Below are 13,619 nucleotides of genomic sequence, written 5' to 3'. Positions count from 1 at the left end.
CCACCACACCTCTTATGAGGATCGATGACCCTGATGTGTAGTCCCCACCACACCTCTTATGAGGATCGCTGACCCTGATGTGTAGTCCCCACCACACCTCTTATGAGGATCTATGACCCTGATGTGTAGTCCCCACCACCTCTTATGAGGATCGATGACCCTGATGTGTAGTCCCCACCACCTCTTATGAGGATCGATGACCCTGATGTGTAGTCCCCACCACCTCTTATGAGGATCGATGACCCTGATGTGTAGTCCCCACCACACCTCTTATGAGGATCGATGACCCTGGTGTAGTCCCCACCACACCTCTTATGAGGATCGATGACCCTGATGTGTAGTCCCCACCACACCTCTTATGAGGGATCGATGACCCTGATGTGTAGTCCCCACCACACCTCTTATGAGGGATCGATGACCCTGATGTGTAGTCCCCACCACACCTCTTATGAGGATCGATGACCCTGATGTGTAGTCCCCACCACACCTCTTATGAGCGATCGATGACCCCGATGTGTAGTCCCCACCACACCTCTTATGAGGATCGATGACCCTGATGTGTAGTCCCCACCACACCTCTTATGAGGGATCGATGACCCCGATGTGTAGTCCCCACCACACCTATGAGCGATCGCTGACCCAGATGTGTAGTCCCCACCACACCTCTTATGAGCGATCAATGACCCTGATGTGTAGTCCCCACCACACCTCTTATGAGCGATCAATGACCCTGATGTGTCGTCCCCACCACACCTCTTATGAGGATCGATGACCCTGATGTGTAGTCCCCACCACACCTCTTATGAGGGATCGATGACCCTGATGTGTAGTCCCCACCACACCTCTTATGAGGATCAATGACCCTGATGTGTCGTCCCCACCACACCTCTTATGAGGATCGATGACCCTGATGTGTAGTCCCCACCACACCTCTTATGAGGGATCGATGACCCCGATGTGTAGTCCCCACCACACCTCTTATGAGGATCTATGACCCCGATGTGTAGTCCCCACCACACCTCTGAGGATCGATGACCCCGATGTGTAGTCCCCACCTACACCTCTTATGAGGATCGATGACCCTGATGTGTAGTCCCCACCACACCTCTTATGAGGATCGATGACCCTGATGTGTAGTCCCCACCACACCTCTTATGAGGATCGATGACCCTGATGTGTAGTCCCCACCACCTCTTATGAGGGATCGATGACCCTGATGTGTAGTCCCCACCACACCTCTTATGAGGATCTATGACCCCGATGTGTAGTCCCCACCACACCTCTTATGAGGATCGATGACCCCGATGTGTAGTCCCCACCACACCTCTTATGAGGATCGATGACCCCGATGTGTAGTCCCCACCACACCACTTATGAGAATCGATGACCCTGATGTGTAGTCCCCACCACCACCTCTTATGAGGATCGATGACCCTGATGTGTCGTCCCCACCACCTCTTATGAGGATCGATAACCCCGATGTGTAGTCCCCACCACCTCTTATGAGGATTGATGACCCTGATGTGTAGTCCCCACCACACCTCTTATGAGGATCGATGACCCTGATGTGTAGTCCCCACCACACCTCTTATGAGGATCGATGACCCTGATGTGTAGTCCCCACCACACCTCTTATGAGAATCGATGACCCTGATGTGTAGTCCCCACCAACATACCTCTTATGAGCGATCGATGACCCCGATGTGTAGTCCCCACCACCTATGAGGATCGATGACCCTGATGTGTAGTCCCCACCACCTATGAGGATCGATGACCCTGATGTGTAGTCCCCACCACCACCTCTTATGAGGATCGATGACCCTGATGTGTAGTCCCCACCTCTTATGAGGATCGATGACCCTGATGTGTAGTCCCCACCACCTATGAGGATCGATGACCCTGATGTGTAGTCCCCACCACCTATGAGGATCGATGACCCTGATGTGTAGTCCCCACCTCTTATGAGGATCGATGACCCTGATGTGTAGTCCCCACCACCTATGAGGATCGATGACCCTGATGTGTAGTCCCCACCACCTATGAGGATCGATGACCCTGATGTGTAGTCCCCACCTCTTATGAGGATCGATGACCCTGATGTTTAGTCCCCACCTCTTATGAGCGATCGATGACCCCGATGTGTAGTCCCCACCACACCTCTTATGACAGGACTGAGGAGCTACAACACCTCTTATGACAGGACTGAGGAGGTCGCTACAGGACTGAGGAGGTAGCTACAGTACTGAGGAGGTCGCTACAGGACTGAGGAGGTCGCTACAGGACTGAGGAGGTAGCTACAACACCTCTTATGACAGGACTGAGGAGGTAGCTACAACACTCTCTAGAATGTGAAACACAACAACGTCTGATGGCCTCCGTCTTTATTTACAGCTGTTTCAAACATTTCACGTTCCCTTTGCACGGTGATCATTAACAACACTTAGAGAGCCTTTATACAGCAGAAGGAGGGGAGAGATGGTGTGAGTCTGTGTGATTGACAAGAGCTCCCGACAGATGGGTTTCTCCATCATTCACCTGTATGCATCTCATCAGCACCATTAAGCCTGTATAAGCCTGTATAAGATGGTTAAAACAAAACACATACTGCATAAACAGAGAGGAAAACTCACTTCATTTGTGCAAACAAAAGACAGTAATCATTTTGGGTGGGTTATTTTCAAATAAGAAATTATATTTAAGGACACTAGGAATTTATTTTAAAAGAGCAACTACTATGATTTGAGCCCGTGAGCCATTTTAATATTTATACCGGCTGGGCTGCAGAGACGATGATAAATACCCTGTTAACAAAACAGGAAGTAGAAAAAGGTCTGCAGACTAAATGAGAGGAAGGCAACACAGAGGGTACATCCCAGATGACCCCTATCCCCTTCGTAGTGCACTACTTCTGACCAGAGCCCAATGGGTAGGGCACTAGAAAGGAAGTAGGGAGCCAGTTTGGGACCGTGTCGTAATAACGACTAACAGGTACGTTGAGTCCTGAAGGACATTTCCTCTCTTTAGTCTCTAACAGAAGTACGTTGAGTCCTGAAGGACATTTCCTCTCTTTAGTCTCTAACAGAAGTACGTTGATTCCTGAAGGACATTTCCTCTCTTTAGTCTCTAACAGAAGTACGTTGAGTCCTGAAGGACATTTCCTCTCTTTAGTCTCTAACAGAAGTACGTTGAGTCCTGAAGGACATTTCCTCTCTTTAGTCTCTAACAGAAGTACGTTGAGTCCTGAAGGACATTTCCTCTCTTTAGTCTCTAACAGAAGTACGTTGAGTCCTGAAGGACATTTCCTCTCTTTAGTCTCTAACAGAAGTACGTTGAGTCCTGAAGGACATTTCCTCTCTTTAGTCTCTAACAGAAGTACGTTGAGTCCTGAAGGACATTTCCTCTCTTTAGTCTCTAACAGAAGTACGTTGAGTCCTGAAGGACATTTCCTCTCTTTAGTCTCTAACAGAAGTACGTTGATTCCTGAAGGACATTTCCTCTCTTTAGTCTCTAACAGAAGTACGTTGAGTCCTGAAGGACATTTCCTCTCTTTAGTCTCTAACAGAAGTACGTTGAGTCCTGAAGGACATTTCCTCTCTTTAGTCTCTAACAGAAGTACGTTGAGTCCTGAAGGACATTTCCTCTCTTTAGTCTCTAACAGAAGTACGTTGAGTCCTGAAGGACATTTCCTCTCTTTAGTCTCTAACAGAAGTACGTTGAGTCCTGAAGGACATTTCCTCTCTTTAGTCTCTAACAGAAGTACGTTGATTCCTGAAGGACATTTCCTCTCTTTAGTCTCTAATAGAAGTACGTTGAGTCCTGAAGGACATTTCCTCTCTTTAGTCTCTAATAGAAGTACGTTGAGTCCTGAAGGACATTTCCTCTCTTTAGTCTCTAATAGAAGTACGTTGAGTCCTGAAGGACATTTCCTCTCTTTAGTCTCTAACAGAAGTTGCCAGCTTGGAGAAAGAGGCCAGAAGATAGAAAACTCATTAATAATAATACACATTATAGAATCAGACTATATACACCAGGAAGCATACATGTATATACACAGGAATAATAACCACTGGCAAGGTGAGGGAACATCCTCCTTTCTCTGCAGGGGCTGGTAGACTGGTGGGGTCAGGTAGGGGTCAGGGTCTAGACTGGGGGGGTCAGGTAGGGGTCAGGGGCTAGACTGTAGACTGGTGGGGTCAGGTAGGGGTCAGGGTCTAGACTGTAGACTGGTGAGGTCAGGTAGGGGTCAGGGTCTAGACTGTAGACTGGTGAGGTCAGGTAGGGGTCAGGGTCTAGACTGTAGACTGGTGGGGTCAGGTAGGGGTCAGGGTCTAGACTGTAGACTGGGGGGGTCAGGTAGGGGTCAGGGTCTAGACTGTAGACTGGGGGGGGTCAGGTAGGGGTCAGGGTCTAGACTGTAGGTCAGGTAGGGGTCAGGGTCTAGACTGTAGACTGGTGGGGTCAGGTAGGGGTCAGTGTCTAGACTGTAGACTGGTGGGGTCAGGGTCTAGACTGTAGACTGGTGGGGTCAGGTAGGGGTCAGGGGCTAGACTGTAGACTGGTGGAGTCAGGTAGGGGTCAGGGTCTAGACTGTAGACTGGTGGAGTCAGGGTCTAGACTGTAGACTGGTGGGGTCAGGTAGGGGTCAGGGTCTAGACTGTAGACTGGTGGGGTCAGGTAGGGGTCAGGGTCTAGACTGTAGGTCAGGTAGTGGTCAGGTAGGGGTCAGTGGCTAGACTGTAGACTGGTGGGGTCAGGGTCTAGACTGTAGACTGGTGGGGTCAGGGTCTAGACTGTAGACTGGTGGGGTCAGGTAGGGGTCAGTGTCTAGACTGTAGACTGGTGGGGTCAGGGTCTAGACTGTAGACTGGTGGGGTCAGGTAGGGGTCAGGGGCTAGACTGTAGACTGGTGGAGTCAGGTAGGGGTCAGGGTCTAGACTGTAGACTGGTGGAGTCAGGGTCTAGACTGTAGACTGGTGGGGTCAGGTAGGGGTCAGGGTCTAGACTGTAGACTGGTGGGGTCAGGTAGGGGTCAGGGTCTAGACTGTAGGTCAGGTAGGGGTCAGGTAGGGGTCAGTGGCTAGACTGTAGACTGGTGGGGTCAGGGTCTAGACTGTAGACTGGTGGGGTCAGGGTCTAGACTGTAGACTGGTGGGGTCAGGTAGGGGTCAGGGTCAAGATAGTGGATTGAGGTGGGGGTCAGGTAGGGGTCAAGGTCTAGATAGTGGATTGAGGTGGGGGTCAGGTAGGGGTCAGGGTCTAGATAGTGGATTGAGGTGAGGGTCAGGTAGGGGTCAAGGTCTAGATAGTGGATTGAGGTGGGGGTCAGGTAGGGGTCAGGGTCTAGATAGTGGATTGAGGTGGAGGTCAGGTAGGGGTCAGGGTCTAGATAGTGGATTGAGGTGGGGGTCAGGTAGGGGTCAGGGTCTAGATAGTGGATTGAGGTGGGGGTCAGGTAGGGGTCAGGGTCTAGATAGTGGATTGAGGTGGGGGTCAGGTAGGGGTCAGGGTCTAGATAGTGGATTAAGGTGGGGGTCAGGTAGGGGTCAGGGTCTAGATAGTGGATTGAGGTGGGGGTCAGGTGGGGGTGGGGTATGGGGGTTGGGTTGAGAGTCGAGGGGTGGGGGTTTAGGTGTGAGGGTGTAGGGTGGGTGAGAGTCGAGGGGTGGGGGTTTAGGGGTGAGGGTGTAGGGTGGGTGAGAGTCGAGGGGTGGGGGTTTAGGGGTGAGGGTGTAGGGTGGGTGAGAGTCGAGGGGTGAGGGTGTAGGGTGGGTGAGAGTCGAGGGGTGGGGGTTTAGGGTGGGTGAGAGTCGAGGGGTGAGGGTTTAGGGTGGGTATGGAGGTTGGGTGGGTGAGAGTCGAGGGGTGAGGGTGTAGGGTGGGTGTTGGAAGCGAGGGGTGAGGGTTTAGGGTGGGTGAGAGTCGAGGGGTGGGGGTTTAGGGGTGAGGGTGTAGGGTGGGTGAGAGTCGAGGGGTGGGGGTTTAGGGGTGAGGGTTTAGGGTTTAGGGTGGGTGAGAGTCGAGGGGTGAGGGTTTAGGGTGGGTATGGAGGTTGGGTGGGTGAGAGTCGAGGGGTGAGTGTGTAGGGTGGATGTTGGAAGCGAGTGACCACATGGTCTCAGATACGGTCCACACTTCTCATTCCTCCATCCAATGTCAAAGAGCCGAACCTGGAAAACAGCAACATCAGACAATATTATATCAATAGATAGTGCATGGGCATAAACAGGAAGGACCAAACAGCTGATCTGACAGGAAGGACCAAACAGCTGATCTGACAGGAAGGACCAAACAGCTGATCTGACAGGAAGGACCAAACAGCTGATCTGACAGGAAGGACCAAACAGCTGATCTGACAGGAAGGACCAAACGGCTGATCTGACAGGAAGGACCAAACAGCTGATCTGACAGGAAGGACCAAACAGCTGATCTGACAGGAAGGACCAAACAGCTGATCTGACAGGAAGGACCAAACGGCTGATCTGACAGGAAGGACCAAACAGCTGATCAGACAGGAAGAACCAAACAGCTGATCTGACAGGAAGGACCAAACAGCTGATCTGACAGGAAAGACCAAACAGCTGATCTGACAGGAAGGACCAAACAGCTGATCTGACAGGAAGGACCAAACAGCTGATCTGACAGGAAGGACCAAACAGCTGATCTGACAGGAAGGACCAAACAGCTGATCTGACAGGAAGGACCAAACGGCTGATCTGACAGGAAGGACCAAACAGCTGATCTGACAGGAAGGACCAAACAGCTGATCTGACAGGAAGGACCAAACGGCTGATCTGACAGGAAGGACCAAACAGCTGATCAGACAGGAAGAACCAAACAGCTGATCTGACAGGAAGGACCAAACAGCTGATCTGACAGGAAAGACCAAACAGCTGATCTGACAGGAAGGACCAAACAGCTGATCTGACAGGAAGGACCAAACAGCTGATCTGACAGGAAGGACCAAACAGCTGATCTGACAGGAAAGACCAAACAGCTGATCTGACAGGAAGGACCAAACAGCTGATCTGACAGGAAGGACCAAACAGCTGATCTGACAGGAAGGACCAAACAGCTGATCTGACAGGAAGGACCAAACAGCTGATCTGACAGGAAGGACCAAACAGCTGATCTGACAGGAAGGACCAAACAGCTGATCTGACAGGAAGAAGGCAGCCTTCATATGTCTTATCAGGGTTATTGACCATGTTTTGGTCATGTTTGTGGGCTATACTCGGCCTTGTCTCAGGATTGTAAGTTGGTGGTTGAAGATATCCCTCTAGTGGTGTGGGGGCTGTGCTTTGGCAGAGTGGGTGGGGTTATATCCTTCCTGTTTGGCCCTGTCCGGGGGTATCATCGGATGGGGCCACAGTGTCTCCTGACCCCTCCTGTCTCAGCCTCCAGTATTTATGCTGCAGTAGTTTGAGTCGGGGGGCTAGGGTCAGTTTGTTATATCTGGAGTACTTCCCCTGTCTTATCCGGTGTCCTGTGTGAATTTAAGTATGCTCTCTCTAATTCTCTCGTTCTCTCTTTCTTTCTCTCTCTCGGAGAACCTGAGCCCTAGGACCATACGTCACGGCAAACCGGGCATGATGACTCCTTGCTGTCCCCAGTCCACCTGGCCTTGCTGCTGTTCCAGTTTCAACTGTTCTGCCTGCTGTTATGGAACCCCTACCTGTTCAACTCTTAATGATCGGCTATGAAAAGCCAACTGACTTTTATTCCTGATTATTATTTGACCATGCTTGTCATTTATGAACATTTTGAAAATATTGGCTCTCTCTAATTCTCTCCTTCTCTCTTTCTTTCTCTCTCTCGGAGGACCGGAGCCCTAGGACCATACGTCAGGACTACCGGGCATGATGACTCCTTGCTGTCCCCAGTCCACCTGGCCTTGCTGCTATTCCAGTTTCAGCTGTTCTGCCTGCTGTTATGGAACCGCCACCTGTCCCAGACCTGCTATTTTCAACTCTTGATGATCGGCTATGAAAAGCCAACTGAAAATTATTCATGATTATTATTTGACCATGCTTGTCACTTATGAACATTTTGAACATCTTGGCATAGTTCTGTTATAATCTCCACCCAGCACAGCCAGAAGAGGACTGGCCACCCCTCATAGCCTGGTTCCTCTCTAGGTTTCTTCCTAGGTTTTGGCCTTTCTAGGGAGTTTTTCCTAGCCACCGTGCTTCTACACCTGCATTGCTTGCTGTTTGGGGTTTTAGGCTGGGTGTCTGTACAGCACTTCGAGATATTAGCTGATGTACGAAGGGCTATATAAAATAAACTTGATTTGATTTGATTTTGAATTGCTGGTCTTGGTCTGTTATAAAGTAAACAAACAGCCATCACAGGGAGCTCTGTGTAGCCAGCCATCACAGGGAGCTCTGTGTAGCCAGCCATCACAGGGAGCTCTGTGTAGCCAGACATCACAGGGAGCTCTGTTTAGCCAGCCATCACAGGGAGCTCTGTGTAGCCAGCCATCACAGGGAGCTCTGTGTAGCCAGACAAACAGACATCACAGGGAGCTCTGTGTAGCCAGACAAGTCCTCACCTCTCCAGGAAGTGGTTGTTCTCCGCCAATTCCTTTACTACCCCCTCCATCTCTTCCTTCAGCTTCTTCATCCTGGAAATCACAGAAAGGATAGAGAGAGTTAACACTGGACACTGTCACTGACATGGTAGAATACCGTCTCACTGGTTAACACTGGACACTGTCACTGAGAAGGTAGAATAGTGTCCCACTGGTTAACACTGGACACTGTCACTGAGAAGGTGGAATACCGTCTCACTGGTTAACACTGGACACTGTCACTGAGAAGGTGGAATACCGTCTCACTGGTTAACACTGGACACTGTCACTGAGAAGGTGGAATATCGTCCCACTGGTTAACACCGGACACTGTCACTGAGAAGGTAGGATACCGTCCCACTGGTTAACACTGGACCCTGTCACTGAGAAGGTAGAATATCGTCCCACTGGTTAACACTGGACACTGTCACTGAGAAGGTAGAATATTGTCCCACTGGTTAACACTGGACACTGTCATGGTAGAATATCGTCCCACTGGTTAACACTGGACACTGTCATGGTAGAATATCGTCCCATTGGTTAACACTGGACACTGTCATGGTAGAATATCGTCCCACTGGTTAACACTGGACACTGTCATGGTAGAATATCGTCCCATTGGTTAACACTGGACACTGTCATGGTAGAATATCGTCCCACTGGTTAACACTGGACACTGTCATGGTGGAATATCGTCCCACTGGTTAACACTGGACACTGTCATGGTGGAATATCGTCCCACTGGTTAACACTGGACACTGTCACTGAGAAGGTGGAATATTGTCCCACTGGTTAACACTGGACACTGTCACTGAGAAGGTGGAATATTGTCCCACTGGTTAACACTGGACACTGTCACTGAGAAGGTGGAATATTGTCCCACTGGTTAACACTGGACACTGTCACTGAGAAGGTAGAATATCGTCCCACTGGTTAACACTGGACACTGTCATGGTGGAATACCGTCCCACTGGTTATAGATCATCTCTCAAGTCAACAAACATGTCCTCAGATGTAACAATGTGATAGTGAGACTCACCTAGGGTCATCTCTACAGGGGTGATCTGACTGAGGTAAGGTCAGGGGTTAAGGGTTAACGGTTAGGGGTCAGGGACAGAAACTCACCCCAGGGTCATCTCTACCAAGGTGCTCTGGCTGAGGTAAGGTCAGGGGTTAAGGGTCAGGGACAGAAACTCATCCCAGGGTCATCTCTACCAAGGTGCTCTGGCTGAGGTAAGGTCAGGGGTTAAGGGTTAACGGTTAGGGGTCAGGGACAGAAACTCACCCCAGGGTCATCTCTACCAAGGTGCTCTGGCTGAGGTATGGTCAGGGGTTAAGGGTCAGGGACTGTAACTCACCCCAGGGTCATCTCTACCAAGGTGCTCTGGCTGAGGTAAGGTCAGGGGTTAAGGGTCAGGGACAGAAACTCATCCCAGGGTCATCTCTACCAAGGTGCTCTGGCTGAGGTAAGGTCAGGGGTTAAGGGTTAACGGTTAGGGGTCAGGGACAGTAACTCACCCCAGGGTAATCTCTACCAAGGTGCTCTTGCTGAGGTATGGTCAGGGGTTAAGGGTCAGGGACAGTAACTCACCCCAGGGTCATCTCTACCAAGGTGCTCTTGCTGAGGTATGGTCAGGGGTTAAGGGTCAGGGACTGTAACTCACCCCAGGGTCATCTCTACCAAGGTGCTCTTGCTGAGGTATGGTCAGGGGTTAAGGGTCAGGGACTGTAACTCACCCCAGGGTCATCTCTACCAAGGTGCTCTGGCTGAGGTAAGGTCAGGGGTTAAGGGTTAACGGTTAGGGGTCAGGGACAGTAACTCACCCCAGGGTCATCTCTACCAAGGTGCTCTGGCTGAGGTAAGGTCAGGGGTTAAGGGTCAGGGACAGTAACTCACCCCAGGGTAATCTCTACCAAGGTGCTCTGGCTGAGGTAAGGTCAGGGGTTAAGGGTCAGGGACAGAAACTCATCCCAGGGTCATCTCTACCAAGGTGCTCTGGCTGAGGTAAGGTCAGGGGTTAGGGGTTAACGGTTAGGGGTCAGGGACAGAAACTCACCCCAGGGTCATCTCTACCAAGGTGCTCTGGCTGAGGTATGGTCAGGGGTTAAGGGTTAGGGGTCAGGGGTTAACGGTTAGGGACAGTAACTCACCCCAGGGTCATCTCTACCAAGGTGCTCTGGCTGAGGTAAGGTCAGGGGTTAAGGGTTAAGGGTCAGGGACAGTAACTCACCCCAGGGTCATCTCTACCAAGGTGCTCTTGCTGAGGTATGGTCAGGGGTTAAGGGTCAGGGACTGTAACTCACCCCAGGGTCATCTCTACCAAGGTGCTCTGGCTGAGGTAAGGTCAGGGGTTAAGGGTTAACGGTTAGCGGTCAGGGACAGTAACTCACCCCAGGGTCATCTCTACCAAGGTGCTCTGGCTGAGGTAAGGTCAGGGGTTAAGGGTCAGGGACAGTAACTCACCCCAGGGTCATCTCTACCAAGGTGCTCTGGCTGAGGTAAGGTCAGGGGTTAAGGGTCAGGGACAGTAACTCACCCCAGGGTAATCTCTACCAAGGTGCTCTGGCTGAGGTAAGGTCAGGGGTTAAGGGTCAGGGACAGTAACTCACCCCAGGGTCATCTCTACCAAGGTGCTCTGGCTGAGGTAAGGTCAGGGGTTAAGGGTCAGGGACAGTAACTCACCCCAGGGTCATCTCTACCAAGGTGCTCTGGCTGAGGTAAGGTCAGGGGTTAAGGGTCAGGGACAGTAACTCACCCCAGGGTCATCTCTACCAAGGTGCTCTGGCTGAGGTAAGGTCAGGGGTTAAGGGTCAGGGACAGTAACTCACCCCAGGGTCATCTCTACCAAGGTGCTCTGGCTGAGGTAAGGTCAGGGGTTAAGGGTCAGGGACAGTAACTCACCCCAGGGTCATCTCTACCAAGGTGCTCTGGCTGAGGTAAGGTCAGGGGTTAAGGGTCAGGGACAGTAACTCACCCCAGGGTCATCTCTACCAAGGTGCTCTGGCTGAGGTAAGGTCAGGGGTTAAGGGTCAGGGACAGTAACTCACACCAGGGTCATCTCTACCAAGGTGCTCTGGCTGAGGTAAGGTCAGGGGTTAAGGGTCAGGGACAGTAACTCACCCCAGGGTCATCTCTACCAAGGTGCTCTGGCTGAGGTAAGGTCAGGGGTTAAGGGTCAGGGACAGTAACTCACCCCAGGGTCATCTCTACCAAGGTGCTCTGGCTGAGGTAAGGTCAGGGGTTAAGGGTCAGGGACAGTAACTCACCCCAGGGTCATCTCTACCAAGGTGCTCTGGCTGAGGTAAGGTCAGGGGTTAAGGGTCAGGGACAGTAACTCACCCCAGGGTCATCTCTACCAAGGTGCTCTGGCTGAGGTAAGGTCAGGGGTTAAGGGTCAGGGACAGTAACTCACCCCAGGGTCATCTCTACCAAGGTGCTCTGGCTGAGGTAAGGTCAGGGGTTAAGGGTCAGGGACAGTAACTCACCCCAGGGTCATCTCTACCAAGGTGCTCTGGCTGAGGTAAGGTCAGGGGTTAAGGGTCAGGGACAGTAACTCACCCCAGGGTCATCTCTACCAAGGTGCTCTGGCTGAGGTAAGGTCAGGGGTTAAGGGTTAACGGTTAGGGGTCAGGGACAGAAACTCACCCCAGGGTCATCTCTACCAAGGTGCTCTGGCTGAGGTATGGTCAGGGGTTAAGGGTCAGGGACTGTAACTCACCCCAGGGTCATCTCTACCAAGGTGCTCTGGCTGAGGTAAGGTCAGGGGTTAAGGGTCAGGGACAGAAACTCATCCCAGGGTCATCTCTACCAAGGTGCTCTGGCTGAGGTAAGGTCAGGGGTTAAGGGTTAACGGTTAGGGGTCAGGGACAGTAACTCACCCCAGGGTAATCTCTACCAAGGTGCTCTTGCTGAGGTATGGTCAGGGGTTAAGGGTCAGGGACAGTAACTCACCCCAGGGTCATCTCTACCAAGGTGCTCTTGCTGAGGTATGGTCAGGGGTTAAGGGTCAGGGACTGTAACTCACCCCAGGGTCATCTCTACCAAGGTGCTCTTGCTGAGGTATGGTCAGGGGTTAAGGGTCAGGGACTGTAACTCACCCCAGGGTCATCTCTACCAAGGTGCTCTGGCTGAGGTAAGGTCAGGGGTTAAGGGTTAACGGTTAGGGGTCAGGGACAGTAACTCACCCCAGGGTCATCTCTACCAAGGTGCTCTGGCTGAGGTAAGGTCAGGGGTTAAGGGTCAGGGACAGTAACTCACCCCAGGGTAATCTCTACCAAGGTGCTCTGGCTGAGGTAAGGTCAGGGGTTAAGGGTCAGGGACAGAAACTCATCCCAGGGTCATCTCTACCAAGGTGCTCTGGCTGAGGTAAGGTCAGGGGTTAGGGGTTAACGGTTAGGGGTCAGGGACAGAAACTCACCCCAGGGTCATCTCTACCAAGGTGCTCTGGCTGAGGTATGGTCAGGGGTTAAGGGTTAGGGGTCAGGGGTTAACGGTTAGGGACAGTAACTCACCCCAGGGTCATCTCTACCAAGGTGCTCTGGCTGAGGTAAGGTCAGGGGTTAAGGGTTAAGGGTCAGGGACAGTAACTCACCCCAGGGTCATCTCTACCAAGGTGCTCTTGCTGAGGTATGGTCAGGGGTTAAGGGTCAGGGACTGTAACTCACCCCAGGGTCATCTCTACCAAGGTGCTCTGGCTGAGGTAAGGTCAGGGGTTAAGGGTTAACGGTTAGCGGTCAGGGACAGTAACTCACCCCAGGGTCATCTCTACCAAGGTGCTCTGGCTGAGGTAAGGTCAGGGGTTAAGGGTCAGGGACAGTAACTCACCCCAGGGTCATCTCTACCAAGGTGCTCTGGCTGAGGTAAGGTCAGGGGTTAAGGGTCAGGGACAGTAACTCACCCCAGGGTAATCTCTACCAAGGTGCTCTGGCTGAGGTAAGGTCAGGGGTTAAGGGTCAGGGACAGTAACTCACCCCAGGGTCATCTCTACCAAGGTGCTCTGGCTGAGGTAAGGTCAGGGGTTAAGGGTCAGGGACAGTAACTCACCCCAGG

General features: G+C 51.8%; 2 protein-coding genes across 3 annotated transcripts in view; both read right to left on the bottom strand.

The window, feature by feature from the left end:
• Positions 1–2,366: 2,366 nt before the first annotated feature.
• On the bottom strand, positions 2,367–4,006 carry LOC139533487 (uncharacterized). Its single transcript, XM_071331541.1, has 2 exons — positions 3,035–4,006; positions 2,367–2,988 (listed from the first exon to the last, which is right to left on the bottom strand). Exons 1-2 carry the CDS (start codon positions 4,004–4,006, stop codon positions 2,935–2,937), a joined length of 1,026 nt encoding a protein of 341 aa, XP_071187642.1. The 3' UTR covers positions 2,367–2,934.
• The window catches only part of tbk1 (TANK-binding kinase 1), an 86,058-nt gene continuing 74,805 nt past the window's right edge, over positions 2,367–13,619 (bottom strand). For both annotated transcript variants that reach the window (XM_071331540.1, XM_071331539.1), the window contains exons 19-20: positions 8,552–8,623; positions 2,367–6,167 (exon numbers count right to left, since the gene is read on the bottom strand). In XM_071331540.1, the coding sequence (XP_071187641.1) occupies positions 6,116–6,167; positions 8,552–8,623 (124 nt within the window). In that variant the 3' untranslated portion in view covers positions 2,367–6,115. The remainder of the gene's footprint in view (positions 6,168–8,551; positions 8,624–13,619) is intronic.

Source organism: Salvelinus alpinus, chromosome 11, assembly GCF_045679555.1.
Source record: "Salvelinus alpinus chromosome 11, SLU_Salpinus.1, whole genome shotgun sequence".
Classification (NCBI taxonomy): domain Eukaryota; kingdom Metazoa; phylum Chordata; class Actinopteri; order Salmoniformes; family Salmonidae; genus Salvelinus; species Salvelinus alpinus.
The sequence above is the reverse complement of the archived record's forward strand: the minus strand, read 5'-3'. Positions and strand labels throughout refer to the sequence as shown.